The sequence below is a fragment of the Sarcophilus harrisii genome, chromosome 2 (assembly GCF_902635505.1).
Source record: "Sarcophilus harrisii chromosome 2, mSarHar1.11, whole genome shotgun sequence".
Lineage (NCBI taxonomy): Eukaryota > Metazoa > Chordata > Mammalia > Dasyuromorphia > Dasyuridae > Sarcophilus > Sarcophilus harrisii.
In genome coordinates, this window is record NC_045427.1 from 170,421,722 (window position 1) to 170,449,653 (window position 27,932).

Genomic DNA, 27,932 nt, shown 5'->3' on the forward strand with positions numbered 1-27,932 from the left:
ATAATAATATTAAACAGCACAGCACCAAGTATAGATCCCTGGGGTACTACACTGAAGATTTCCCATAATGTTGACATTGAAACATTAACTACACTTGAGTTTGGTTATCAAACAAGTTCTACATTTTTCTAATTGTATTCTCATCAATCTATCTGGCAGTAAACAAGTATTATGTGCTTTCTCTGAGCCAGCCATTGTGATAAGAGCTGTGGATACAAAGAAAAACAAAAGAAAACAAAACAAGCCTCTTCTCAAGGAGCTCATATCCTGACACAATTCTTACATGTGTAATTTGGCTTGCTTTGTCTATGTTCAGATCTCCTAATGTGGAAGTATACTGCTCCTGGAAAGGATTTCCCTCCTAACTTCTCACCATGTGGGTGGGAACAATCTCCTTGGAGTAAATGCAGGGACAAAACAGGCAATGTCTTTAGAAACTGTCAGAGTGAACAGCTTTGGCTGTCCCAATCAAAAGGTTGAAAAATATAGTTCACTCATGAGAGCATCGTGAAATGAGCCCACAAAAGGGAAAAACTTCCTTTCCCCTGCTCTCCCTTTTATCCTATGACTACAAAATTTCTCTGTCTAGAGTTTGTCTTATGTTTGTCTTTGTCAGTTTCAAGGACTTGCAGAAGGCAGTCCTTGCTGGACCTAAAAGTTTGAGCCACTGTGACTTTAGAGTCAGAATTCTAGGCAGGATGTTGCGGCCAGCTAGGCACAGAAGCCCTGAGAAGCCTGGATGCCTGGGACTCAAGTGCAAGGAGAGATTTGGACTTGGAAATGGGACGGTACTCTATAAGAAATGAGCTAAGCAATGAATCTAATCTCCTTTTCCTCTCAGGGGCTAAGGTAAGTATAAGATAAACCATGTTAAACTATGGGTTTGTGGCCTCATGTGAGGTCACATAACTCAGTGTGGTTTTGTGGAATTATGATTTGTTATCAGTAAACATGTGATTTGTATACTTATTTTATATACCTCTATGCCCAGGGTTGCATAAAAATTTCTCAGGCAAAAAGGAGTTGTGAGTGGAAAACATTTCAGAAGGTCTATTATAAGAGATATAGAAGAGATTAAGATCCATGTATTAGGGAAGAACTCTGTATATTTATTATAGATTTTGAAATATATATTTGTATATGAAAGCTAATCTTAACCTTAGTGGTTAAATGGTACTGAGGTACAACCTCTACACTTCAGGAAAAATGAGAACTGGGAGGTTGAAACCTTTCTACCCTGACTTTCCCCACTCTTCTTAAGTGTATGGGAAAACTGAGAAGAACGATTTTCAGATCCTGAGCACTAAGACAGTTGATACACTGTTGATACAATTGATACACTTTACACATACATTCATCAATACAAAGTATATAATGAATAGGTGGAAGGTAATGTCAGAGAAGAAGGCAATGACAGCTAGGCAGATCAGGCTAAAGAAGATGAGATTTGGATTTAGTCTTGAAGGAAGCCAAGGAATCTATGAGACAGAAGTGAGGAAGGAAAGCATTCCAGACACGGGAAAAAGTCAATACAAAAGAAAGATAGATACTGTTTGATTAACAGTATGAAGACCAGTTGAACTATAAAGTACATGGAAATTGAGGGGGAATCGAGCATTTATTTATATAGTATCTGCTATGTGTCAGTAACCATTTAAATTTTTTTTTTAATTTACAAATTTCACCTCATTTGACCTTTAACAACCCTGCAAGGTAGAAGTTATTATTTCCATTTTATAGTTGAAGAAACTGAGGCAAACGCACTGGTCAACTAGTTATGTTTCTGAGGCTGTATTTGAATTCAAGTTATCTAGACTTCAGGGTCCATACTCTATGCACTGTACAACCAACTCCCTCTGAAGGAATATGATAGATTGGGGTCAGAGCAAAGCATAGACATTCTTCAATTCTCTTAATGGCACAAGAAGGGAATAATATGTAAAAAGGCTATAAAGATAGGTGAAAACAGATTGTAAGAGCTTTAAAGGCCAAACAGAGGAGTTTATATTTAATTTTAGAATGGGAAGGCACTGGAGGAAGGAAGAGGGGGAACATGATCAACATTTCTACTTTAGGAAAATCACATTGGCATTTCTGAGAAGGATTGATTGTAGTAGGAAAACTTAAAGCAGAGAGACCACTTGGAAGGCAACAATAATAGATCAGGCAAGAAGTTACAAGAGTCTGAACTATGGAGATAGTACTGTGAATAGAAAAAAAGGGAACACAAGAGATATTGTGCAGGTAGAAAAACAAGATTTGGCAACTGATTGGAAATGTGGAAAGAGGGGAATAAGGAGTAAAGGATAATATCAAGATTGTAAACATGCCTTAATGGGTAAGATGGTGGTTCCCTAGATAAAATTGGGGAAGTTGAAAATAGAAGCAGATTTGGTAAGAAAGAGAATGAGTTCAGTTTTAAACACGTTGGAGTTGAAATGACAACAGGACATTCAGTATTTAATGTTGAAAGGGCAGTTAGTTATGGGGGACTACATCTCAGCATAGGATATACAAGGTAGGATAGATAGATTTGATAATTATAAAGATTCTTCCACATCCCATTATCTTCTCAAGTATTACCATGAGAGGGATACTTTGTCAAATGTTTTGATAAAATCTAAGTAAAATATGCCTGATATAATCCCCTTAACTACTAATTTAATAATGTTATTATAAAGGGAAACTAAAGTTAGTCTGCTATATGAAAGAAGCTTATTATTTTTCACAAATAGATGATAAATCTTTTACTACAAATATAAACATCAAAATATCCTTAAGAATCAGTGAATAAACTGTACTGAAATTATTGAATTATCACAGATAAAATTGTTGCACCCAATCACATTGACCCAAAAAATCAGAAGGAAGATGTTTTTAATATAGACAATCTCATACTAGAGTCATAAACTTCAAACTTATAGAATGGAGTAAAAATTTATCAAAATAAACAGTTCTAACAGAAGAAATCAAAACCACATGGGAAGAGAATGAAGTCTTTCTTATCTGCTACCAGAGTTATTCAAAGATATTTTCAGTGAGCATCTGAAGATGAGTTTATGCTGCAACACTTAATTCAATTGCCAAAATACCCAATAATTTTTATCAATCTGATCAATGGTTTTCCCAGACATTAATCATAAAAAGTTATAGGATAGGGATATACTAGAATCATTCGAATATTGGAACAAGAAAAATAAAAATAAAACTACAGTAAAATCATGCAACAATATATCAATAAAAAACATCCAATAAATGGCTATATTCAGCAGATTTGCTTTCAGAAATCGAAAGATTCATGATAGCGACAGGATCATGTCAATATCAGAAACTGAAGAAAATTTATTCCTAAAAACTTCAATCTTATTCATTAGGAAAGAGTTTTCAAAGAATTATAGAAATTGCAACAATTCTGTAGGTTGGGAAAAAAAACAAACTAGAAACTATCAAATTATCTAGAAAGATAAGGACAAGCAGCCAAGACTGATATGCCAGAAGTTCATTTTTCTACTTTTTTTTTCTTTTTGTTTTTAAGAGCGTTGCATATAACACTGGCCTTGGAATCAGGAAGACCCAAATTTAATTCCTATCTGCTTCTGTAAGATGCTTTCCTAATCTTCTTTTCCTGATCTCTTAATCTCTTTCCTGCTTTCTCTTTGATGATATCTCCATTTCATTCTGTATATAATTTGTTTATATATTGTCTCTCCTTCATAAAATTCTGAAATCTGACATCAGCACTGTCTTTTGACTTTCTTTATATCCCCAGTACACATAATAAGTGCTTAAAAAATACTTATTGAGTGACTGCCTCAGACACTTATATAAACCTGACCATTTAAATTTTCTTAGTTTCATCTGTAAAATGGGGATAATGATGGCTAGCATCTACTTCACATGATTGCTGAAAAAATCAAATGAGATAAAATGTTATGCATATTTTAAAATGCTATATAAATAATAACTACTCTTTAAAAACTAGCAGACAATATGTCCTTATATTTAAAAATGCAAATCTCAAAATATTCTTGAGAACTTAAGAATATTCTCTACTGGAACAAGAGTGATATCACAGATAATACTATAGTCAATAATCACATAGACAGGATTAGCTCACAAATTTAAGAAAAACATTTTTCATACATGTTGCCATACTGAACAGTCATAATCCTCAAACTATGTGGAAATAAAATCTTTCAAAATATAGAGACCTAAGGGCAGAGCCAAGATGGCGGAAAGTAGACAAGTCTTTGTTTGAGTTTTCCTGGCTTTCTGCAGAATCAACATCAAATTAAGTTTCTGAACAGGTTTTAGAGTGACAGAACCCATGCAGGGAAATCTACTAAGAGACCCTTAGCCAAAATACAGTAGCATTAATTACTCTATTCTGTTTCAGAAGCCAGTAAATCAGCAGACTAGCTGTGAAACCTCCAAAACAACTGTAGAAGGCAAATAGTGAGCTCTTGAACCCCAGCATAACAAGTGACACTTGATCATGCCTACCCAGCATGAGAAGGAAGTCGGCAGCACGGGCCCCAGGCCAATGTGAAGCCACTTTTGCCTATACAGGAAGCTTGGGTCAATTTCCCCTGTGCCCTAAGAGCAGACCTCAACCTTTAAAAACGAGCAAAAAACCAAAGAGTTCTGACCATAGATAGTTATTATGGAAACTCCATAATATGGAGTATTATGGAGAACAGAACTCAAAACTCTGAAGACACTGTCTCGAGATGAAGCCTCAAAGGGTGATATGAGTTCCTCTCCAACTCAAAAGGCTCTCTTGGAAGAATTCAAATTCTTAAAAAAGACTTAGAGAAGAAAAATGGGGAAAGGAATTGAGAGCTTTGGGAAAGGAAACAGAGAAATTATCTGAAGAAAATCATTCCTTAAAAAATAGATTTAACAAAATGGAAAAAGAAAACATTACTTTGAAAAACAGAATTGGTAAAATGAAAAGGAAAAAAAATCCCATAAAAAAAACAACTCATTTAAAATTACAATTGGCCAAATGCAAAAGGAAGTTTAAAAAGTAACTGAAGAAAATAATTCACTAAAAATTAGAATTAAGCAAATAAAGTGAATGACAATAAGATATCAAGAATCAGTCAAACAAAACCAAAAACAAACAAACAAAAAAGGATAAATAAAAAATAGAAGAAAATGTAAACTACCTCATTGGAAAAACAACTGACCTGGAAAACAGATCCAAGAGAGACAATATAAGAATTACTGGACCACCTGAAAACACAATGAAAAAAAAGAACCTACACAAAATCTTTCAAAGAAATCATCAAGAAAAACTTCCCTTATGATCTAGAACTACAAAGTAAAATAGCCATTGAAAGAACCTACCAATCACCTCTTGAAAGAGACCCCAAAATGAAAGCTTCAAGGAATATCATAGTTATTTTCTAGAATTATCAGATCAAGGAAAAAAATACTGCAAGCAGTCAAAATGAAACAATTCAAATTTCAAGAAGCCATAATCAGGATTGCCCAGAACCAAAGAGCTTTTACTTCAAAAGATCAAAGGACTTTGAACAAAATATTCCAAAGGCCAAAGTGCTTGAACTGCAGCCAAGAATCAACTATCTAGCAAAATTAAACATTATCTTTCAGGGAAAAAGATGGATATTCAATGAACAGATAACTTTCATTTATTTCTGATAAAAAAAAACCAGAACTGAATAGAAAATTTGATCTTCAAAAAGATCAAATTTTATCTTCTTTCCTTAAAAAGGAAAGAAAAACAAATAACTTTCTTTTAAAAGTTCTTTTAAAAATTAAAAATATATTTAAAACTAGGGGTGGAAAACAGATTGTACAGGAAGAAGAGGAAATGGGAAATAAAATGGGGTAAATTTTATCACATGAAGATGCAAAAAAGACCTATTGCAATTGAGAGAAAAAGAAAGGAGGGGGATGAGCACTATTTAAATCACAATCTCATCAGGTTTGGCTCAGAGAGAGAATATCAGACATATTGTGTTTGATAGACAAATTTGTTTCATCCTATAGGGAAGTAGAAGGGGAAAGGAGAAAGAAAAGAGAGAGGCTAATTGAAGGGAGAACAGAAGTAGAAGGGGAAAGGGATAAAAAAGGGGGAAGGGCTATAGAAAAGAAGGGCAGATTGAGGGAGGTGGTGGTCAGAAGCAAAACACTGGGGAGGAGAGAAATGGGGAAAGGAAAGAGAAAAATATAACTTGGGGAAAATAAAAAGATGGGAGATACAGAATTAGTAATTTTAACTGTGAATGTGAATGGGATGAATTCCCCCATAAAACAAAAAAAGATAGTAGACTGGATTAAAAGCCAGAATCCTACAATATATTGTTTACAAGAAACACATTTAAAGCAGAGTGATATATAAAGAGTAAAGATAAAAGGATGGAACAGAATTTATTATGCTTCAGCTTTAGTTAAAAAAGCCGGGGTAGAACTAGAAGATCATTATACACAGCAACAAGAAGACTATACAGTGATCAGTTCTGATGGATGTGGCTCTTTTCAACAATGAGATGATTCAAACCAGTTTCAAGTGAAAAAAGCCATTTATACCCAGAGAGAGAACCATGGGAACTGAGTGTGGACCACAACATAGTATTCTCACTCTTTTTGTTGTTGTTTACTTACATTTGTTTTTTCAGTTTTTTTTCCCTCTTCTTGATCGGAGATAACTGTATAAATATGTATACATATATTGGATTTAACATAAATTTTAACATATTTAACATGTATTAGACTATTTGCCATCTAGGGGAGGGAACAGGGGGAAGGAAGGGATAATTTGGAACAGAAAGCTTTGCAAGGGTGAATGTTGAAAAATTACCCAATCATATGTTTTGTAAATAAAAAGCTTAATAAAAAAAGCAGGGGTAGTGATCCTGATCTCAGATTAAGCAAAAGCAAAAATAGATCTAATTAAAAGAAATAAGGAAGGAAACTATATTTTGCTAAAAGGTACCATAGACAATGAAGCAATTTTAATACTAAAAATATATGCACCAAGTGGTATAGATCTAAAATTCCTAGAGAAGTTAAGAAAGCTGCAAGAAGAAATAGATAGAAAAAAAAAATAGAGACCTAGCAGAAGACTGTCTTTTTAACATAAAAATAAGAAATAGCATCCCCATCATTTTGTCTACTACTAAAGTTACTGTCTTGAAGGTACATTTAGTGAATATAGGAGCCTACATCCCAAAATTTTCATTCAATTATAGAAATAATAGTATTTTGCAATAATTTATTGAACCCTAAAAATAAAAGAATAATAGTAGGCTAGTGACTTGCCTCAAGGCTATTTTTATCTGAGTCCCATGAAACATAAAGATGAGAAATGATAATAAAAATGTCAATAACACACACATGTATACTATATGTATATATGTTTATATACATATATGTATATGACATTATCTTATAGTTTTCAAAGTAGTTTTCTTAAATATTAATTTTATTTTGTTAATCTTCTTTCATTTCTGGAAGCTGATAAACCGCTAACTTTACAAGAATATGATGTGGAGAGACCAACACATCTGTGGACATCCAAAATAAAATTTCAAAGGGCAGCTAGGTAGTGCAGTGGATAGAGCTCCAGCCCTAAAGTCAGGAGAACTTGAGTTCAAATGTGATTTCAGACACTTAACATTTCATAGCTGTATGATCCTGGGCAAGTCACTTAACCCCAATTGCCTCAACAAAAAAAAAAAAATAAAAAAATAAAAAAAGAAACATATCAAAATAAAATGTTAGTTAGGGAGTTTTGTGTCTAAAGGAATATATTTCTTACCTAAGATAATAATGGTTAACACCAATAACCTACAAATTTAGTTAGCTACAATGTTCTTTTCTTGAAGAATACCAGTCAAATGAGACAGTTACTTCAATAAATACATTTTAGAGTTACAATGAGGCAGTTGGTCATTCAGTGGATAAAAGCACTGGGCCTGGAGTCAAGGAAGACCTGAATTCAAAATCACTCTCAGAACTTTCTTATTTCTATGACTCCAGGCAAACCACTTAATCTCTGACTGTTTAAAAAAAGGATCCACTGGATTCACTAGAGAATCCAGTATAATATCTTTGCCAAGAAAACCTCATGGACAGTGACTCTACAAGTCACAAAGAATTGGACAAGACTAATCAATTGAACTACATCAAAAAAGTTAAAATTAATTCATATAAAAATTAATTTCAAACAATTCTATACAGTCACACAATCTTGGAGTTAGAGAAATTCCCTCAAGAGGAAATCTACTCCAATTCATAACTGAAATCTATAACTAATTAATAATTTAACTGATAGTCTAAAATTTAACAGGAACTCAAAATTGGTGCTAAATTCCTACAGTTATCAGCTTTCTACTCTTTAACTATTAATTCTACATACTTGCTACAGTACCAAGTCTACACACATCTGATAGCTAGATCATGACAGGAGAAAATGTCTCCACTTAACATTTTTCAGCGCTATATCTGAAATTTGTTTCCAGAAAATTATTCTACTGATTTAAATTAGGCTGGAATGAATATAACTCACTTTTTCAAAATGTCTTTAATTCCTTGGAAGAAAGAATCTAAGTTGGAAATTTTTAAAAGTGCATAAAAAAATTAGAAAGAATTGCAGGCAAATTAAATTTTATTAATATTGAAAACATTGAACATACAGAAATGCTGGAAATTATAAACTATAGGTAGTTATGTATATGATTAAACATATCCAAATAAGATAAAAAAAAACATGTTTCATCTTAAGCAAATCCATCTGTAAAAATAACCATGGAATTCTTTTTGCTTTTTAAAGGATCACCAACAGTTCTGATCCATGTATATAACATTATTTCTGATTCAAACATGGAAGATCAATCATTTAATTGTAAGAACACTCATCTTAAGTCTATTCTAACCTTCATTTGGCTGTTGGCTAAGCAACAATCCCAATGAAAGATAATTTCTTGCCTTTCTTTTCTCTTAACTTATACTCTTATCACATTCTCAGCTTCTTGGGTTGAACACTGGCCAAAAAAATGACAGTTCACTGAGAGTACAGTTCAAAGGAAGAACAGTATGTAAACTGCCCATTTAAAAATGTTGTAGATTAATAAATGCCAATACATTACTTACCCATTCATAAGAAACAATCCAGCAGCCACGGGCAATTCCCAACAGTACATTCAGAGTTCGACGAGGCTCCCCTGCAACTACATGAGTTGTAGATTCACATACATTACATGAAAAAGAAAAGTCCTTCAATTTGTCTACCACCTGCATGATGATGTTCTGTTTCCTGCAAAATAGTATATTAAAAAACAGAACTTAAGTCAAATATTTCCTACACTAGCATTTACATTCAAGTAATTTGAATAAAAAGAAAGCTAAAACTAAATTGTATCTTTTTTTGTTTTTTTAATTTTGGAACAGACTTTTGATTTCATTGCTCCTTAGCAGTTTGGATGGGAAAATCCTCTTTACTGTGCAGACTGGACCTTGCTCTGCAAACTAAGTGTTCTTGAGTTGGTTGGGGCCCTGAGAACTAAAATGATTTGTCCAGGCTTATACAGTTAGTGCCTGTCAAAGGCAAAAGTTGAACGCAGTTCTTTCTGACTCTAAAGTTAGCTTTCTACCCACTATACTCCTCTCTGCCTCATGTTGAATTCTTCATTTCTTCAAATTCCTGATTCCCCCACCATCTACTCATCTCCTTTTTTTGTAAATACCTAAAAAGGGTAGAAAGAGTATGGGGTTATGTGAGGGAATAAGAAAGGAAGCAACAGGTTGACAAATGCCTCCCTTAGAGGAAATTGAGGCCCAGGAAAGTGACATGACTTGTCCAAAGTTAGTTAATTAATGGCAGAGCTGAAACTATAACCTAGGTTTCCTGACTCTTAGCCTATATTTCTCCTATATTTAATTCTTCAGCAATTTGAGATATTCCTTTGGATAGTATATTGTTTTCACAGTTTTAATATTATTTACAGTTCTTGAAGCCAGAATGCCTTTACTTTTACGTTATCTTTTACGTTCTCGTTCTCTCTGTCTCTCTCTGTCTGTCTCTGTCTGTGTCTCTCTGTCTCTCTGTCTCAAAAAGGGACCAGATATCCAAAGAAGGTAAGTGGCTTATACAAGACCATACAGACTAATTAATGGCAGACCTAGAATTAGAATTTAGGTCTTTACATTCTTATATCTTTATATCCTTTCCCTAGAATGAACCTCAATTCTGTATCACTCATTAATTATGTGATTAACCTATGATACTCCACAGGTATCAATTTCCTAAGGTATTAATGGTTGGCCTAGATGATCTTTAAGGTCTTTGCCTCCTCTAAATTTCTATGCTTCTATAGATATCAGCGTTAGCACCTGTTAGTCTGGCTGTTACATGACTGACAAATGTCTTTCCAAGGCAAGGATACAAAATGTTACAATGAAAACAATATTGGCTTTAGAACTCGAGAAGCTGATTCAAATAAGTCAATCTTTGAAACTTAGTCCTTGTGAGACTTAGAACTTCATAGTGCCTCAGTTTCCTCATATGTATATTGAGGTTAGCCTACATGGCCTCTGAAGTCTTTCCAAACTTTGACTATGTGATTCTGTGATACTATTCTACATAAGATAGGAACTATATATCTATATATATATCAAAAAAGCAAGGAAGGGAAAGGAAAAAGAATCATGAAAGGAAGAAGAAAGAAAAAACAATGACAATAAAAGTTATATTTGTAAGTATGAGATTTAATGAGTAGATAAGGAGTACAAAAATGTGTCACTTAAAGAAAATTATACTTACATTCAAAGTCAAATAATTTCAACATTATTTCACTTAGAATATATTGAACCCATTTAGTGATACATATGGAGAAAATTATAGGAATTTTCAAAAAAAACATTAATCATGAACAGTGTTTTAAATATTGGCCCCTTTATTTCATGCTGTGAAACAAAAACAAACATCTTGCTAAAAAGTGTTTTAAATATACATATCCTCCCCCTCCAATAATGCCTCAATTTGGATTTTCATATAAATGTCATTACAATTTGATGAATGTCTCAAAATCTGAAAGAGATCTGTGGGGGGTAAAAAAAAAATCATATAATCCTTTCTTTGCCTTCCCTAAAAGCAGAATTTTAAAAACTGCAACCAAGTACAACACAGAACATGGAACCATATTTGTGTTGGATGTTCTTTCATGTGTAAGTGTTTAAGAAGAATGATAAGGAGATGCCAGAAAATTAACTCTTCCACAAATATTCATATCACACCGCCTTCAGTGATTCACAGAGGAAACAGTGTTCTTCCAAATTAAAATGGCTGTTTCTTTAAGAGCTTAAAAAATGTATGTGTAGCCCAGGGAAGACTCAGAACATGGTAAAATTTTTTTACAAAGCATTTATACTTTACATGGAGGGGGAAAAATCAAATCCTTAGTTTGTGATTAATTTATGGGCATAAGAAACAGCTAAGTGTTGTAAAAGCACTGCCTTTTACTTCCCATATAACCCAAGAAATGTTCTCAGTTTTATTTCTGTTGTTTTTTTTTTCTTAACAATGATATTAGCTGGCACAGAGTAATGGGGGCAACCATTTAAATCGTTATACAAGCTACATTCTTGTGTTGACTATAAATAAGTTTCATTCAGTTCAGCATGTGAAAATAAATGTCATTTATGTTCAGCTAACATTTTGCACAGAATAGGAAGTTATCAAAATAACTAGTACTTACTCAGAGGGCATGCTTGTCATGACTAATGTTCTTGTTGGCTAGAGATTTCAAAAGAAAAGGAATGAAAAAGAAAAGGTCAAAAATATGAAAATCATTTTTTCCCACAGAAACTTGAGTAGTTTATATCAAAATTATAGCATTAAACAAGGACGGAGAATGAAGGGCTAGTTCAGTGGCACAATAAAAGGTTTCACATTCCTGGAAGAGAAAACCTTACAATGGTGGCAAACCTTAAACTATTCAAAATGTAAGGCCTAAACAATCAGCATTAAAAATAATGTATATAATATTTTATTGATTACAAAATTACAATATATCTCATTTGAACTCAAACCCTTTAAAGTAGGTAAAGTTGAGGAAGCAGGCATTGAGGTTAAGTGACATAATTAGGGTTATAAAATTAGTATGTGTTAAAGTCTGAATTTGAACTCAGACTCTAACATTAAGTCTAGTATTTTATCCAGGATACCATTAAATGTCTACTATAGCCAAATAATGTGACTGGCATATAAAAAGAAAAAAGGTAATAATTCCTGACCTCATAGACATTGCATTTTACTATGGGGAAACACAAGTACATATATAAATATATATTCCACACAAAATAAAACTAGGCATGTGGGAGTTTAGGAGATGACCATTTTCCCTCAAATAGTCAGCCACACCATATATACCAATTTTCCTTTAAATTTCTTTCTTTCCAGTGAATGAAAGAGAAGGATACATTTACAGGCTTTAGAATTACTTTTTGCAGAGATGTGTGCTTCTAGTGTTCTTCTTCTAAATCAGATCTCATAACTAGTATATAGGTTGAATTTGATTTAATTTTATTAGTTGTCTTCTTGTATTAGATTATAAGGTCCTTGAGAGCAGGACCTATCTTTCTTATTTGTATCCTTAGCAGTTAGCATGTTGAATGGCATACAATAGTTGTTTAATATTTATTTTACTGTATTGCTTTAATACTTCCTGGAACACTGGAAGAGAATATCAGCACATTTTTGTGTTCAGTCATTTTCAGCTAAGGAAATAAGAAGTCATGGCCACGATAAAATTCTCACATGAGAAGCAGTGATTGAGATCATGATTGTATGATAGAGGAAGGATGATGTAGATAATAAAAGGACTTGCTCACAGTAGAACAATAAATTAAGATAGAAGAGGACCCAGAAATCTAGATTCTTTATTTGATGTTTTATTCCTGTGATTATTTCGCTCTATAAAGTCATAAGAATATTCTTGCAATGAACATGCTTTAATCTAGAAAATGCTGATGTTAATTTTTCTTTTAGCCTTCTTGTTGAAACTGATTGTCAATGACATTAGGGTTTCCAGTCCTCTCTGTCTGGTCTATCTATTAATATCTGGAAAGGAAATAGGGCTATGAATAGGGCCCCTGTTGTGGTGTTTGGGTGGAGGAAAGGGCAGTTAGTTCCAAGTCAATGAGAAACCTAAGTAGGATAGTATACTGCATCACAGACAGACATGGAGGAATTGTTTTCATAGGGAAACTTAAAACTCAAGATGGGAGAGAGAATGGGAAGGAAAAATATACAAAAGGCAGGAAAACAACTGAAAAAAAAAAAAAAAAAGAATACTGAACTTCCACATTCCTCTGACCTACATCAAAAAAATCTAGTAGACTAAGTGTTCATTTAGACATTCTGGCTATGCAGCCATAACATCAGTGCCTCCTGGAGCTGTGTATTTAAGATTACTAAAAAGGGTTACAAATAATTACAACTCAGAGGGCAATAGCCACCTCTTTGCAGAGTAATCCAAGATGGGGTCTCTGCATAGCCAGAAACACATTGGACATGTAAGTCTGAAAAAGAATTATTTGTAATGCAAATGTTGAGTTACTTCTGGATTGACCTAAGTAGAATAAATCAAAACAATAAAGGAGTCGAGTATATTCTTGAGCACTTAGATTTTGAGAAATCTGAAAATTTGGGCCAAAAAAAAAATAATGTATGAAAGCACTTTGTAAACTTCAAAATGCTACATAAATGTCAGGTTTGATGATGATGGTCATGCCAAATTTGCTTCTATTTGGACAAGGTTTGCTTAATCTGCTTATCTTGATTGAATCAATGAAACTAAGAATTCTGAATCCTCCTATCTACAAAAAGTTAGATTACAAAACAGATACTTAAATACTGAGTATATACAAAAGCAAAGAGAGTATATAAACACTAACAGAAACTATAGTGCTCTTTGAATACATTTAACAACTTCATTTCCCACCATCTGCACTGTTTGCTATTAATTCCACAAACATTATGCTTCCTTTCCACACTGATAAGCTCACTGTAAGTAAACTCATCATCACAAAAATTGTTTCAATTTTGGTACTCACACCTCCTTAGTTATCCTCAGCAATAGCTGTTCCTCTAGAAGGCAAGAAGACAGAGCAAAAACACTCAGTCTCCCTTTAAAGAGGGTTTAGTAGATCAGCCAACTCTTCATTTCCTATTACCTTCACTGCTTAGTTTTGATTCCACCATCATCATGCCTCCATGGTGGAATATCTCCTCACATTTTACCTTCCTTTTGCTAGTTGTGTTCTTGCATTAGATTATAAGCTCTTTGAGGGCCGGGCCTATTTTTTTCTTATTTGTATCTCCAGTGTTTAGTATAGTGTCTGGTACATAACAGTTGTTTAATATTTATTTTACTGTATTGTCTAATACACACATACAACATATCTATAACTACATCAGAAATTTTTATACATGTATATACATAATAAAAATATATTCTAGGCTATATATTAAAGGAATCATCCTATTTTCAAGTTGAACATTTATAAACACATTCCAAACTTAAAAATTTAACAATATAATGTTATTTATTAATTAACATACAAGGTTTTAAAAGAGGAAAAATGATCACTATTTATTTCAAACAATGGAAATACATTATTAACATCTCAAACAGCATGTTTAACATTAAACAACTATTAATCCTTCTATGAACTGATAGTGCATACTTAACATACTTGATGTATTATTGTAGGCATACTTGGTATGCATATAAAGTAGAGTATACATGTATATTCCAGCCAGGCTGACCATCCTTTTTCTCCCTCCCCATTCTGTTTTTGCATTTCCAGACTGCCCCACAACACTTCTGCCTTCAAACAATGGAACACACACTTCTCTCCTGTAACTCAGTCTTAAACTTTTTCCACTCACAACCCCTTTTCTCCTTTTTTTTTTAAAATAAGATCCAGGGTACATAAAACAGGTATATAAATCAAACATTTACTGATAATAAATCATAAGGAAATGTATTTTAAAACTATTCTTTGGTATATATATATATTTATTTATTTATTAAAGATGAAAGCAAATTTCCATACTAATGAGATGGATGTGCTTATTTACTTACACATAAAGAATTAAATCTTGGTATAATCATTGTATCTAGGATATACTAGGACATATTCAACATATATAGGACTGCTTGCCATCTAGGGGAGGGGGGGGAGGGTGGGGAGGGAAAAATCGGAACAGAAGTGAGTGCAAGGGATAATGTTGTAAAAAAATTACCCTGGCATGGATGCTGTCAATAAAAAGTTACCATAATAAAAAATAAATAAACAAATAAACAAATAAATAAATAAATAAAAAAGAGAAATCTTGGTATAATATTTGATTACTGCAGGACTCAGAGAATTCAGAAACCTTTTTATTGTTGCCAATTTTTTTGCTATCCCTACCTTCAATTACATGACCTCATGAGATCGTGACTTACAATTTAACAAGTTTTGCTATAGCTGAGTTCTTCTAAAAGCCTCCATTTTGGGAAGAGGTCCATAGAAACCAACTGAAGTAAATAAAGTTAGCTGACTCACCCAGGATCATATCCTAGGTAAGTATCTGAGGATATATTTGAATTCAGGTCTTTCTAAGTCCAGGTCTAGTGCTTTTTCTTCCAAGCTACTTAGTTGTCTCTTTGACTAGGGAAATCTGAAATTTGTTTTTAATATTCCTGGGAATTTTCATTTTGTAACCTCTTTTAAGGTGTGATCAATAGATTTTTTTTCAACTTTATTTTCCCTCAGTTTATACGATTTCAGGGCAATTTCCTAAAATATGATGTCTAGGTTCTTTTTTTAAAATCATGTCTTTCAGGTAGAGGAATATTTCTTAAATTACCTTTCCTTGATCTATTTTCTAGTTCAGTTCTTTTTCCAATGAGATATTTCACATTTTTTTTCCATTTTTCCATTCTTTTGACTTTATTTTATTGTTTCTTGATGCCTCATGGAGTCATAACCTTTGCCTTGCTCAATTCTAATTTTTAAGTCTTCAGTGATGTTTTGTACTTCTATTCCCATTTGGCTAATTCTGTTTTTAAGGATTTTATTTTCATCAGTTTATTTTTGTATCTTATTAGTTAGCCAATTATGCTGTTTAAGAAATTATTTTCTTTAATATTTTTGTGACTCTTTACAAGTTGTTAATTCTCTTTTCATAATTTTCTTATATTGCTCCCATTTCTTTTCCCAAATGTTCTTATTTTCTCTACTGTTCTTATTTTATTTTAAAAATCTTGTTTTTGCTCCTTCCCCTCCCCAGGAATTCTTGTTGGACTTCTGGCTGATCTATTTTTTTTTTAATGGCTTTGCTTATAAATTTTTTTTGTGTTGTCTTTTAAGTTTGTCTTGAGCTTCCCTGTCACAAGAGTAGCTTCTTATGGTCAGGTTAATTTATTATTGTTTTTTCATTTTTCTAGTCTATTTCTTGACTTTGAATTTTATGTTACAGTTGGGTTCTGTTCAAATGTGGATCAGAAGTGGTAGGGAGTCACTGTCTCAAGCTTCAGGTTTTTTTTCACAGCTGATTCTGGTAGTCTGAAAGTTTTCAATGCTTTCAAGATAATGTGATCTGGGGAGAGGTGTGGTCACTGTTCTTTTTACCCTTACCCAGGAAGACCCTTATTCTCTTACTTCTTTCTACTCTGCTCCTTTCTACCCTGAAACTGTAACCTAGAACTGGGATGATAAATTTGATCCTGTACCCTAGGGACTACACTGGAGACAGTAATGTCTTTCTGATCAGGTGTTTAATCCTCTTAGCACTTAATGAATAAGAGTTTGGAAATCATTAGATTAATGGCTTGCAAGTAAGGATTGTTTTTGCCTATCTTGTTATTTCCAGTGTTTAGATTGGTATTTAAAATACACTAAGAACTTAATAAAAACTTGTAACTGAAACTGGTTAGGGAACATATGGATAAGAATTGTTTGCATATCAAAAGGAAGAAAAAAAGTCTCAGTAGAACCCTAAGATTAGAATCTTAAATATTCTAGCAAAAGATAAATATCTCAGAGAGTCTATGGTTGTTTTTGTTTTGTTTTGTTTTGATGGCCTCAGGGAAAGATAGAAATAGGAAGGAAAAAAGGAAAATAAGTAGTAGGGGAAAAAAAGGAGTATAGGAAGGGAAATCATCACACAACAGAGGTGTATAAGATGAAGAGTATTTAAAAAGAGGAATAAATTGGAGAAAAAGGAATCTTACACATCTTGCTTTAATCAGATATTAATAAGAAAAGGAAATTGAATACAATTATGCATACTCATAAACATATAAAAATTGAAGTACAGAAATATATTAAATTCAAAATAGGAGGGACAGGACTATCGAAGGGGGAAGGAGACTTGAGAGAGTAAAACAAATAACTTGAATAGTCATAAAATAAACAAACTTGAAGGTCAAAGAAAGAAACATGAAAGGAAAAATTAAAAGGAAAGAAAAAACAAACAAAAATCTAGGATTTGGAATACGTAATCAGGAAGAGAAGAACAATAGAATATGGTCATTTCATTTTCAAATCACAAGACATTTCAAGTATCAGGCAAAATCCCTCTCTTTTACCACATTTTTTTATTTGTCAAGAGAGAAATGGGATCAAAGAGAGGAAAAGTTATAAAATGAAAGGATGCAGGGGAATGTTCAATTAATTGTGAACATGAATACATGAGCCCAACTATAAAATGGAAGAGGTTAGCAGAATATAAATAAACAGAATTCAAAGCAGATAATAGTAAGACTATTTTAAAACTAAAGATTGCAAAGATACCCTTTTCCACGCAGAGACAAACTTGATCAAAAGATAAACAAAAAATATGTTAAAGATCTGAATAGAATCTTAGAAAAATTAGCGATGGCAAATTTCTGTCAATTATACTAAATAAGAAAAGACGAGGCATACTTCTAAATTGTAATTTTACAAAATCTGAACATATGTTGGGCATAAAGAAACCAAAAATTCTAGAAAAGTAGAAATACTAAACATATAATTTACTAATTACTGTGCAATAAATTATATTCAATAAAAATTAAAGAATTATGAAAGAATTAAAGACAAGATAATTCTACAGAATATATAAATGAAAAGTGATATAAACTGATTCTCTTCCCCCATCAAGAAGAAGCCCAAATGGAAAGTCCAAATGTAGAAGTTAGAATCTATGGTTAATTCATCCTTCCCTTCTAGTTAGCATCTTTAAAGACAATCAGAACAACGTTCTGATATAACCTAGATGGGAATTTAGCTTTCCCAGACTATCTTGATTGGCATATTTTTGGACAAATTTGAGACCTGGTCTGCCAGGTGCATTCCATCTAGCAGTTTGACTCTCCTTCTTGCTGATACCCTTTTATGCCCCGAGGCTATAATTCCCCTTAAAAAGACCTGATTATAATGAAGATCATTGCTAATTTCTTTTCAAGTCTAAGCCCACTCTGAAGTACTCTTTCTTTTCCTCATAGAGCCTTACTTTTAATGGGGTCTTTCTCCTTACTCTAGTTAACTTTGTTAGTTTCACTATATGCTCTTCCAAATCTATTTCATATTTGCCACTCCTGGTGCCTATTTTAACACTTATTTTAGTTTGAAATTTCTTCCCCTAGATAAACCTATCTTTTGCCAAAGAGAATGGCCATTGTGAATTTGTCATATGTTTATTTCAAAATATGTATCACTATACCAACCCCATCATAAAGAACAACTTATAGAAAGAATGGAAAATAGCATAAAAATGAGAGTAACAAGACAATATAAGGAAACAAAGTTAAAGCAGTTCCAAGGGAAGTTTTTTTTTTTTTATTATTATCTTTATTTTCCTTAGCAAAAGTGAGAAGGAAAAAACAAATGGGCACATTGCTGGAAAAAAAGATCTGAACAACAATAAATTTAAAAATTCCAATTAAGCAACTGAAGATTAAAGAAGAAATTAACAAAATTGAAAGCAAAAAAAAAAAAAGAATTAATAAATGAAAGTAGGAGTTATTTTTAAACTAATAAAATAAAATTTAAAAATAAAGGAGAACCAAATTGTTAGTTATCGAAAATAAAAAGGAAAATTCACAACTTGGGGTAAAATAAAAGAAATTATCAGAAATAATTTTGCCAAATTCCATGTTAATAAAATGAATAACTTTGAGGGAAATGGATGAATACCTTCGAATATAAAATACCCAGATTAGCCAAAGAAGAAATATACTACTTAAGTAACCTAATACTAGAAAAAGAAACTAAGTGATAAATGAACTTTCAAAGAAAAATGTATAGGACCATCTAGATTTACAAGTGAATTCTATCAATCATTAAAAGAATTATTAATTTTAATATTACATAAATGCTTGCACTAAGTGGAAAAGAAATTGTTTTTCTAATCTTTTTCTGTGATACATATAATATACTAATGTCTACACCCAAGAGAAATAAAACAGAAAAAAAATTATAGATCAATATTGCTAATAAATACTGATACAAAAATATCAAATAAAATATTAACAAATAGGGTACAACAACATATTACTAAGATTATACATTTTAACAAAGTTCATTTTATTCCAGGAATGCAGAATAGGTTCTAAGAGGAAAGAAGGAAGAAACACTATAAATCTAATAACAATATATCAATGACATAAATAATGAAACCCAGTGATTTTATCAATAGAAGTGGAAAAACACTTTTGATAAAATTCAACACCATTCCTGTTTAAAAAGGAAAGAAAAACAAACAGCATAGAAATAAATGAACCTTTTCTTAAAATAACAGATAATATCTATCTAAAATCAAGAATAAACATTATATGTAATGGAGAAAAGTTAGAGGTCTTTCCAAAAAGACTGGGAAAACCAAGGATGTTCATCATCATAGCTACTATTTAAAATAGACCAAGACATGTTACCTAAAGCAATAAGATAGGAAAGAGAAATTGAGCGAATAATATAATTCAAGAAATTAAATGGTCACTTTCGCAGATGATTTGATTATTAGAAAACTGTATACAGTCAATTTAAAAATTAATTGAAATTCTAAATTCAGGAATGTTATATAATGTAAATAAATTCAAATAAATCATCAACATTCCTATGTGTTACCAACAAAACCTAGTAGACAGGATTAATATTAAAAATTACATTCAAAATAACTACAGACATTTTAAACAATGTACAGTATATCTACAAAGGCAAGCTTAATAAAAATATGAATCTAACTATAAAACAATCTGTAGAAAGACAGGTAGATAGATAATGCAGAAACATTAATTTCTCATGGGTAGGTCATGCCAATATAAATGCCAAAATTAATTTATTCAGTGTTATTCTAACCAAACTACCAAAGGATTATTTTGTATAGCTAGAAAAATAACAGTGAAATGTACAGTTATGAAAAAAGGTCAAAAACCTCAAGGGTAATAGTGACAAAAATAGAAAAAACAGAGCTCCATAAGAATCAGATCTCAGACTATTCCACAAATCAGTAATCATTAGAATAATCTGGTACGAGTTCACAAATAGATTAATCAGTGCACCATACAAAAACACAAATAAACACAGAAGCAAAGCATTGTGATCAAACTATTATCTCAGATCCTGGACAAAAGACTCACTATTTGACAAAAACTTCTTGGAGAACTGGACAGCAGTTTGGAAGATATAATGTATAGTTCAATATGGTATTCCAAAAGAAATTCCAAATATATATATGACAAAAAGCTGACATAAGAAGAACAAAGAACAAATTAACCTTTAGATCAGTAGAGATAAAAGAGTTCATGACAGTGACAGGATTAAAGAAGACAAAATGGACAATTTTGATTACATAAACTTTAAAAGTTTTCACACAAACAATACCAATGTGCTAAAAATTAGGAGGAAAATAGGTAACTAGGAAAAAAAATTACAGTCAAGTTTCTGATAAGGGTTCCATTTCATGTATACATACACATATCTGAATATATACAGCTATACATATATGAATACATTTAGAATTGATTAAAATTTATTAAGACTGAGAGCCATTATTTAATAGAAAATTTAAACATAAAATATGAATAGATAGCTCTCAAAGGAATAAATCCAACCTGTCATCAATAATATGAAAAAATATTCCAAGTCACTAGAAATTAGAATATGAAACTTAAAGCAACTCTGAGATTCCATCTCATATTCATCAGGTTAGCAATGATGACCAAAGAGGAAAATGAGAGATGTTGAAAGGACTGCAAAAAAACAGGCACATTAATGCAAAATGATGAGGCTATGAATTGACCCAACCACTCTAGAAAGCAATTTTGAACTATGTCCCAAAAGTCATTAAGGTATGTCTATCTGTCGACCTACTTATGTCATAATTAGGCTATCCCCAAAGAAATCAAAACAAGAGCAAATTTCTAGTAGCCTTTTTTATAACAACCCCAAAATAGAAACTGAGGGGATGTCCATCCACTGAGGGATGACTAAGTAAATTATGGCATGTGAATGTAATGGGATATTAATTACCGTAAGAAATGACAATTGATAGGAAATTAGGAAGCCTCTATGAACTGATGCAAAGTGCAACAAGTAGAACAAGAAAATTACTTTAAATAGTCTTTAAAGAAAAAAATACTCAGAATGCATTAGAATTCCAATCAATGCAAGGAAATTCCACATATCTCCTCCCAGAAAGGTAATGAATTAAAATAAATAAAATATACATTTTTGGATATGTCCAGTACTGGAATTTGTTTTGCTGGCTATACATATTCATTATGAGATTTAATTTTTTTTTAACTGTTTGGAGGTAGTAGTAAAAGAAAAAAAGAAATGCTTATAAAAGTAAATTTTGCATTTAAAAAAATAAATTATATTATAGGTATCAAACATTTGGAATAATCATTAAGATGAATGAAAATCACAAATCAAAAAAGAACTTGTATGGTTTGACTAAGAACAGATCAAAGCCAGACTAACCATATTACTAGACTGTAGAATACTATAGGTAAGATTTATCTAGATTCCAGCAGAGCATTTGGAAAATATTTGTGATCAAAAAGTTTAGTTCAGTTGGGTGGATCTGAAACAGGTCATATAGCTCAATACAAATGCCATTTCCTTTGGAAAGCTTTAGTAGATTTGCCTAGTTGGGCTCTCTTTCCTTCTGATGTTATTTCCTATTCCTCCATTTAAATGTGGAATCCCTGGTAAAAGGTAAGTTCCTTCAGGATGTAGACAATTTTTTGTGTCTTCTTTGTAATATTCAGGATCAAGCACAATATCCCATATAAAGCAGGCATTTAATGCAAGTTTCTTGAGTGGAATTGATGTAATTAACTATGAGCACAAATATGTAGTACAGTGCTCAAAAGTTGTTAGCTTGATAAAAACATCTTTGTCAGTGTCTTGGGTGAAATTTAACTAAAAATCATTCATTAGAGAAAATTTATTTTGTTCATTTTTATGCTCTACTGAACCTGCTAAGAATCCATTTTCATTTTTGAACATTTTTCTAATTGTAATATTTTTCCTTGAGTTAGTTCACTACATCTTAAAACTGGGAGCCATTTCCAGCTGTTCTAATCTATTTCTTCCCATCAGATTCATATGGTGCCACAGAAGTGAGTAAGGCTGGTGATTTTGCCCAGCCAGTCTCACTTAAATTCAATTCACTTGGAGGTCATGACATCACCTTCTTGAAGGACCGACAACAACCCGTGAAAAGGAATAGCTTCCCCAATGGGGACACAAATGGCCAGTTCCAGCTGGACAGTGCAACTAGCTTACTCCTTTCTTTCGTCTCTCTTTTTTTTGTCTATCTAGACAGGAAATCATACCTTATACTCTTTGTATACTCTGACCAAAGGAATATAAATCACTGAAACCTAGAAAAGTATCTTAGGGATTACAGGCTAGATTTCTCTTTTTATGAACCATGCCTTAAACCCAAATACTCTGGCTCTCATTGATTGGCTAACAATATATCCTAGACTAAATCTCATTGGGTCGTCATTTGGGTTCTTATAGCTCAGAGTAACACAGCTCAGTGTAAATAGCAATTGATTGTTCTGGCCAGAAATCCTGAGAGTGTTTCCCTCTTAGACATATATATATATTTTTAAACTAGGTCAAAGAGGTCATTCTTTGCCTCATTTTAAACATTGAATGGGCATTGCCTCAGACAAACTAAGACTTGGGAAAGACCTTAGTTTAAAGAGACCAAGATTGTCTATTACATACAGAGGCATCTCCAATTGTCCTAATCTGTATCTTGCCTCCAAACTCCCACAGGTCCAGAGGAGAGTGAGGCTGGGGACTTTGCATGGCCCTGCCCCAATTCATTTGCAAGTCAGGACTTCACCTTCCTGATGTCATGATACCCTGCAGAAGCAACAACAACATCTCTCTCTTTCTCTTTTTTAATTGAAGCTTTTTATTTCCCAAACATGTGCAAGGATAATTTTTCTAAATTGACTCTTGCAAAATCTTGTGTTCTAATTTTTCCCCTCCTTCCCCCCATCCCCTCCCCTAGATGGCAAGTAATCCAACATATGTTAGAGAATATACCATACCATACCCTAAATGGTAAAAATATATGTCAAATTCAATATTGGCATACATAGTTATATAATTATCTTGCTGCACAAGAAAAATCATATCAAAAAGTAAAAAATGAGAAAGAAAAAAATGCAAGCAAACAACAACAAAAAGAATGAAAATGCTATATTGTGATCTACACTCAGTTATTACACTCTTCTCTCTGGTGTAGATGGCTCTCTTCATCACAAGATCATTGGAACTGGTCTGAATCATCTCACTTTCGAAAAAAGTCACGTTCATTAGAACTGATCATCACATCATCTTTTTGCCATGTACAATGATCTGGTTCTGCTCATTTCACTTTGCATCAGTTCATGTAAGTCTTTCCAAGCTTCTCTGAAATCATCCTGCTGGTCGTTTCTTATAGAACAATAATATTCCATTATGTTCATATCCCATAACTTATTCAGCCATTCTCCAATTGATGAGCATCCACTCAGTTTCCAGTTTCTAGCCACTGCAAAAAGGTCTGCCATAAACATTTTTGCACATGTTGAGTCCTTTTCCCTCCTTTAAGATCTCTTTGGGATACAATCCCAGTAGAAACATGGCTGGATCAAAGAGTATGCACAGTTTGATAACTCTTTGGGAGCGACAACAACATCTCAAGATTAGAGAAATGCACTCACCTTTTGCTCATCAACTGGGGAATGGCTGGTTAAACAAGTTGCTGAATATGATTGTGATGGAGTAGTGTTCTATTATAAGAAATGACCAGGGGAACTGGGAGATCACTGCATTCAGTAACTGGAAACATCAATAACATGATCCAAAACAATTCCAAAAGACTTAGGATGAAAAAATGCTTCTACCTCCATAGAGAAAATTGATGAACTCTATGTATAAATTGAAGTATAATCTCATATTATTTTTTTGTTTCTTTTGCAATATGACTAATGTGGAAATGTTTTGCATAATTTTACAATATATAATTGTTTATAGTTCTTTCACATATATAATTGATATTATAGTGCTTGACTTCTCAGTGGTTTGAGGAGGGAGTGTGAGAGAGAGAATTGGGAACTCAAAATTTCAAAAGAAAATGACAAAAATAAATAAATAATAATTTAAAAAGAAAGAAATGTATCCCTTTCCAAGGACGCCTTGAATGACATTAAATTCTTAGAACTTTGCTCCTAATGCTTTTCTCCTCAAAAAATGTACAAAAAATTATCCAATAGAGAAAGATCTCAGCATGCTTTATCAGTCTGTGCTACTATCAAGATACACAATGAACTCCACACAATGTCTAAAATTTTAGGTTGTTAATTCAAAAGTTTTAAATTCTATATATCCATTCCTATATTCTTCCTATGACAAAAGTTATCTCTGCTCTGTTCTGTATTATGCCCATTAGTTCAACTATAAAGTAAACAATTTGAAGATGTTTCAGTGGAATAGAAGCAACATTAAAAATTCCAATAATAAATACCTAAAGGAATGAAGGAAGAGCTAGCTTTCAAATATGGTGACAGAGCCTAGTCAGGTCATAGGAATTGATCAAATCAAATCCCTTTCGCTATACCAGAAGCAACTGTATTACAAAAGTCAGTAAAAGATAGTATGGAAGCCATAAAGATTCATGTCTACAGGGAAATGAAAATTAGCTCCTCCTAAAAAACATAAAGAATACTTGACCTAAAAGAATTATGTTGCTCCACTTCAAAGAGAGCAAACCAAAATTCTTGCCAGGAAGGATACTTGTAGGACACAGGCAGTCTTTGAAATCCTATAGCCATGACTTCTGCTTTCAGAGTACCAGTATGTATACACCCAATGTTCAGCTTACTTAGGAAGACTAATTTACTAAGAAGGGGATGGGGAGGAAGAGGAAATATAAGAGTAGCAAAAAAAGAAAACAAAATAAAAAATATATACTATAAAATAATTGTCATTTTCTGCTAAAAACGTTATGCCTTTGATGATTTATTTCAATGGATACTTCTCTAAAATAGGTATCTGAATTTGCAAATATTAAAAAACAAAATCCCAATTTTAGAAAACTGAAAAAAATACAAAAAACTTCCCATCCACCACCCCCTTGGCCAAAATATGTTCATTTCTTTCCAAGAAATAAGATCGTACAATGCATTGGCTTGGTCCTCTAGTACTTCTAGCCAAATGTTGAAAAGAACAGAAGTTTAGAAAGAAGTGGCCCCAAGGGTTTTTATAAATGAGGGAGAAAAGTGCTATAAAATAGTATTACATGGACAAAGTCAATAAAAACTGAAACCATTTTATTTCAATATGTGGAATAGTTAAAATGAATTATTCTCCAATAGTATTCTATTTGTTTATCCTTTTAAGTTTAGGCATTCTTAAAGAGTAAACTCTTTGTTCAGACAATTCAAAGATGGAAAAATAATTACTACATTTCCTAGGAGAAAGTCTGAAAATGGAAAATAAAAAGGAAGATTTTTATTTCCCCAATAATCTGAGTACTTATGAAAAGATAATAATGAAAAATTTCTGATAATAGTTGTCACAGCCTTCTCTCCAAACTCATATTTCTGCTGTAACATCAAATTCGACAGATATAAAATAATATCATAGTTACTCCTCAAGATACTTTAAATGGCACTATTATTCTTCTAGTCTTAAAATTTAGGAGTCTTCTTTCTTCATCTACAGTCATTCACCAAATCTTGTCCAAAAATTTTTCTGTTCAACCACTCTGGCATCCCTTTCCATCCCTATAGCTTTCTTCTAATCTGGTTCTTGTGGAGATTATTGAAATGAACCTTGTCGCTTTGTTTTATGTCTTCCATCAATCTTTTCAGCACATCACTGAGAAGATCAAAATGGCTAAAGTGCTGATTTCAGTACAGTAACTTCTTGTACTTCTTCATTTATGCACCATGCCTATCCACCTTCCTAGATTCCTTCAACCCCAATTCTACAAACTGAAATTCTACCCATTTTTCAAGGTTCATCTCTTTCAATAAGATTTCCCTAATTCTCCCAAGTTGGAAGTAATCAACTCCCAAGAAATCTCCTAGAATTTTGTTTACAAAAGTTTTAAGACATTGGTAAGTCATTCTGATATTGCATGACAGGGTCTGTGTCTTGCTCATTTCCATGCATTCCCTGCAATATCTAGCAAAATACCTTTCATTTGGGATCCTACATATACCTCCCCGACATCATGGTCCTCTTCAGGACAAACAACCTCTTCTGTGAATAGAGCTGCCCCATTGGAAACCCAACTAGTACTGATCAATTGGAAAACTCTCCTATCTACATCTCTTCTTCCTTCCTCCCTCCGTCTTTCTCTCCTTCCCTCCCTCCTTCCTTCTCTCCCTCCCTCCCTCCCTTCCTCCTTCCTTCCTTCCTTCCTTCCTTCCTTCCTTTCTTCCTCTCTCCCTTCCTCCTTCCTTCCTTTCCTCCCTCCCTCTCTCCCTTCTTTCCCTCCCTCTCTCCCTTCCTCCCTCCCTCTTTCCTTCCTCCCTCCTTCCTTCCTTCCTCCCTCTTTCCTCCCTCTCTCCTTCCTTCCTTCCTTCCTTCCTTCCTTCTTTTCTTCCTTCCTTCCTTTCTTCCTTCCTTCCCTCCCTCCTTCCTTCTCTATCTCTCTTTTTCCTCCCTTTTCTCCTTCCCTTCCTTTTCTCTGTCCATAACAGAGCATCAAACTCTTACCTACAGATGCTCTTATAGAGACCATGCTGTAAACCAAAAACACTCTGACTCTCACTGATTGGCTAACAATTAGTACTACCAAGTCAAAATTGGTCATTGTTTGAATTGTGATTGACTCACAGTGAATGTAAATAGCAATCATTTCTATTTTGGCCAGAAAAAAAAAATATATGTATATGATGGGGCTTTGGAGGGGAAAGTGAGGCAGATGGCCTCACACAGCCCTCCCTCATTTAAATCTAATTCACTTGCACATCATGGCATTGCCTCCCTGATTTCCTGGTCCTCTTTGAGAATAATGGACAAACAACTATACATAGTTGTTTGAACAAATGTAAAATAATCATTAACATAGTAATATTAATCCAAAGGAACAACAACCCCAAATAAGTTCATTATATGAGTATATGTGATTTAGTTAAAGAAGCTAAAAATGTTTACTCTAAAGAAGAAGAGATTTAAGAGGAAAATTAAAGTAGGATGATTTATTCTAGCCCTAAAGGACATAAGTAAACAATAATGATAATGATGACAATGTAAATAATATTAGTGAAAAGTCAGGGAGGCTGTTTGTCCTCAGAGTTAAGAAGACTTGGTTCAAATACTGCTTTTGACATCTATGGCTAGGAATGTCACTTAAAATCTTACAGGCAACTCTGTAAATTGCAGTTTAACTGCCAACTGGCTTT

At 32.9% G+C, this 27,932-nt stretch overlaps 1 protein-coding gene across 6 annotated transcripts in view; it reads right to left on the reverse strand.

The window, feature by feature from the left end:
• Positions 1-27,932, reverse strand: part of MCPH1 (microcephalin 1) — a 336,480-nt gene that overhangs the window by 213,030 nt on the left and 95,518 nt on the right. For all 6 annotated transcript variants that reach the window (XR_004231848.1, XM_031951145.1, XM_031951144.1 and 3 more), the window contains 2 exons: positions 11,727-11,764; positions 9,124-9,286 (listed from right to left, as the gene is read on the reverse strand). Coding sequence is in view for 5 of the 6 variants with exons in the window: in XM_031951145.1 (XP_031807005.1) it covers positions 9,124-9,286; positions 11,727-11,764 (201 nt within the window). In the remaining variant the exon portion in view is untranslated. The remainder of the gene's footprint in view (positions 1-9,123; positions 9,287-11,726; positions 11,765-27,932) is intronic.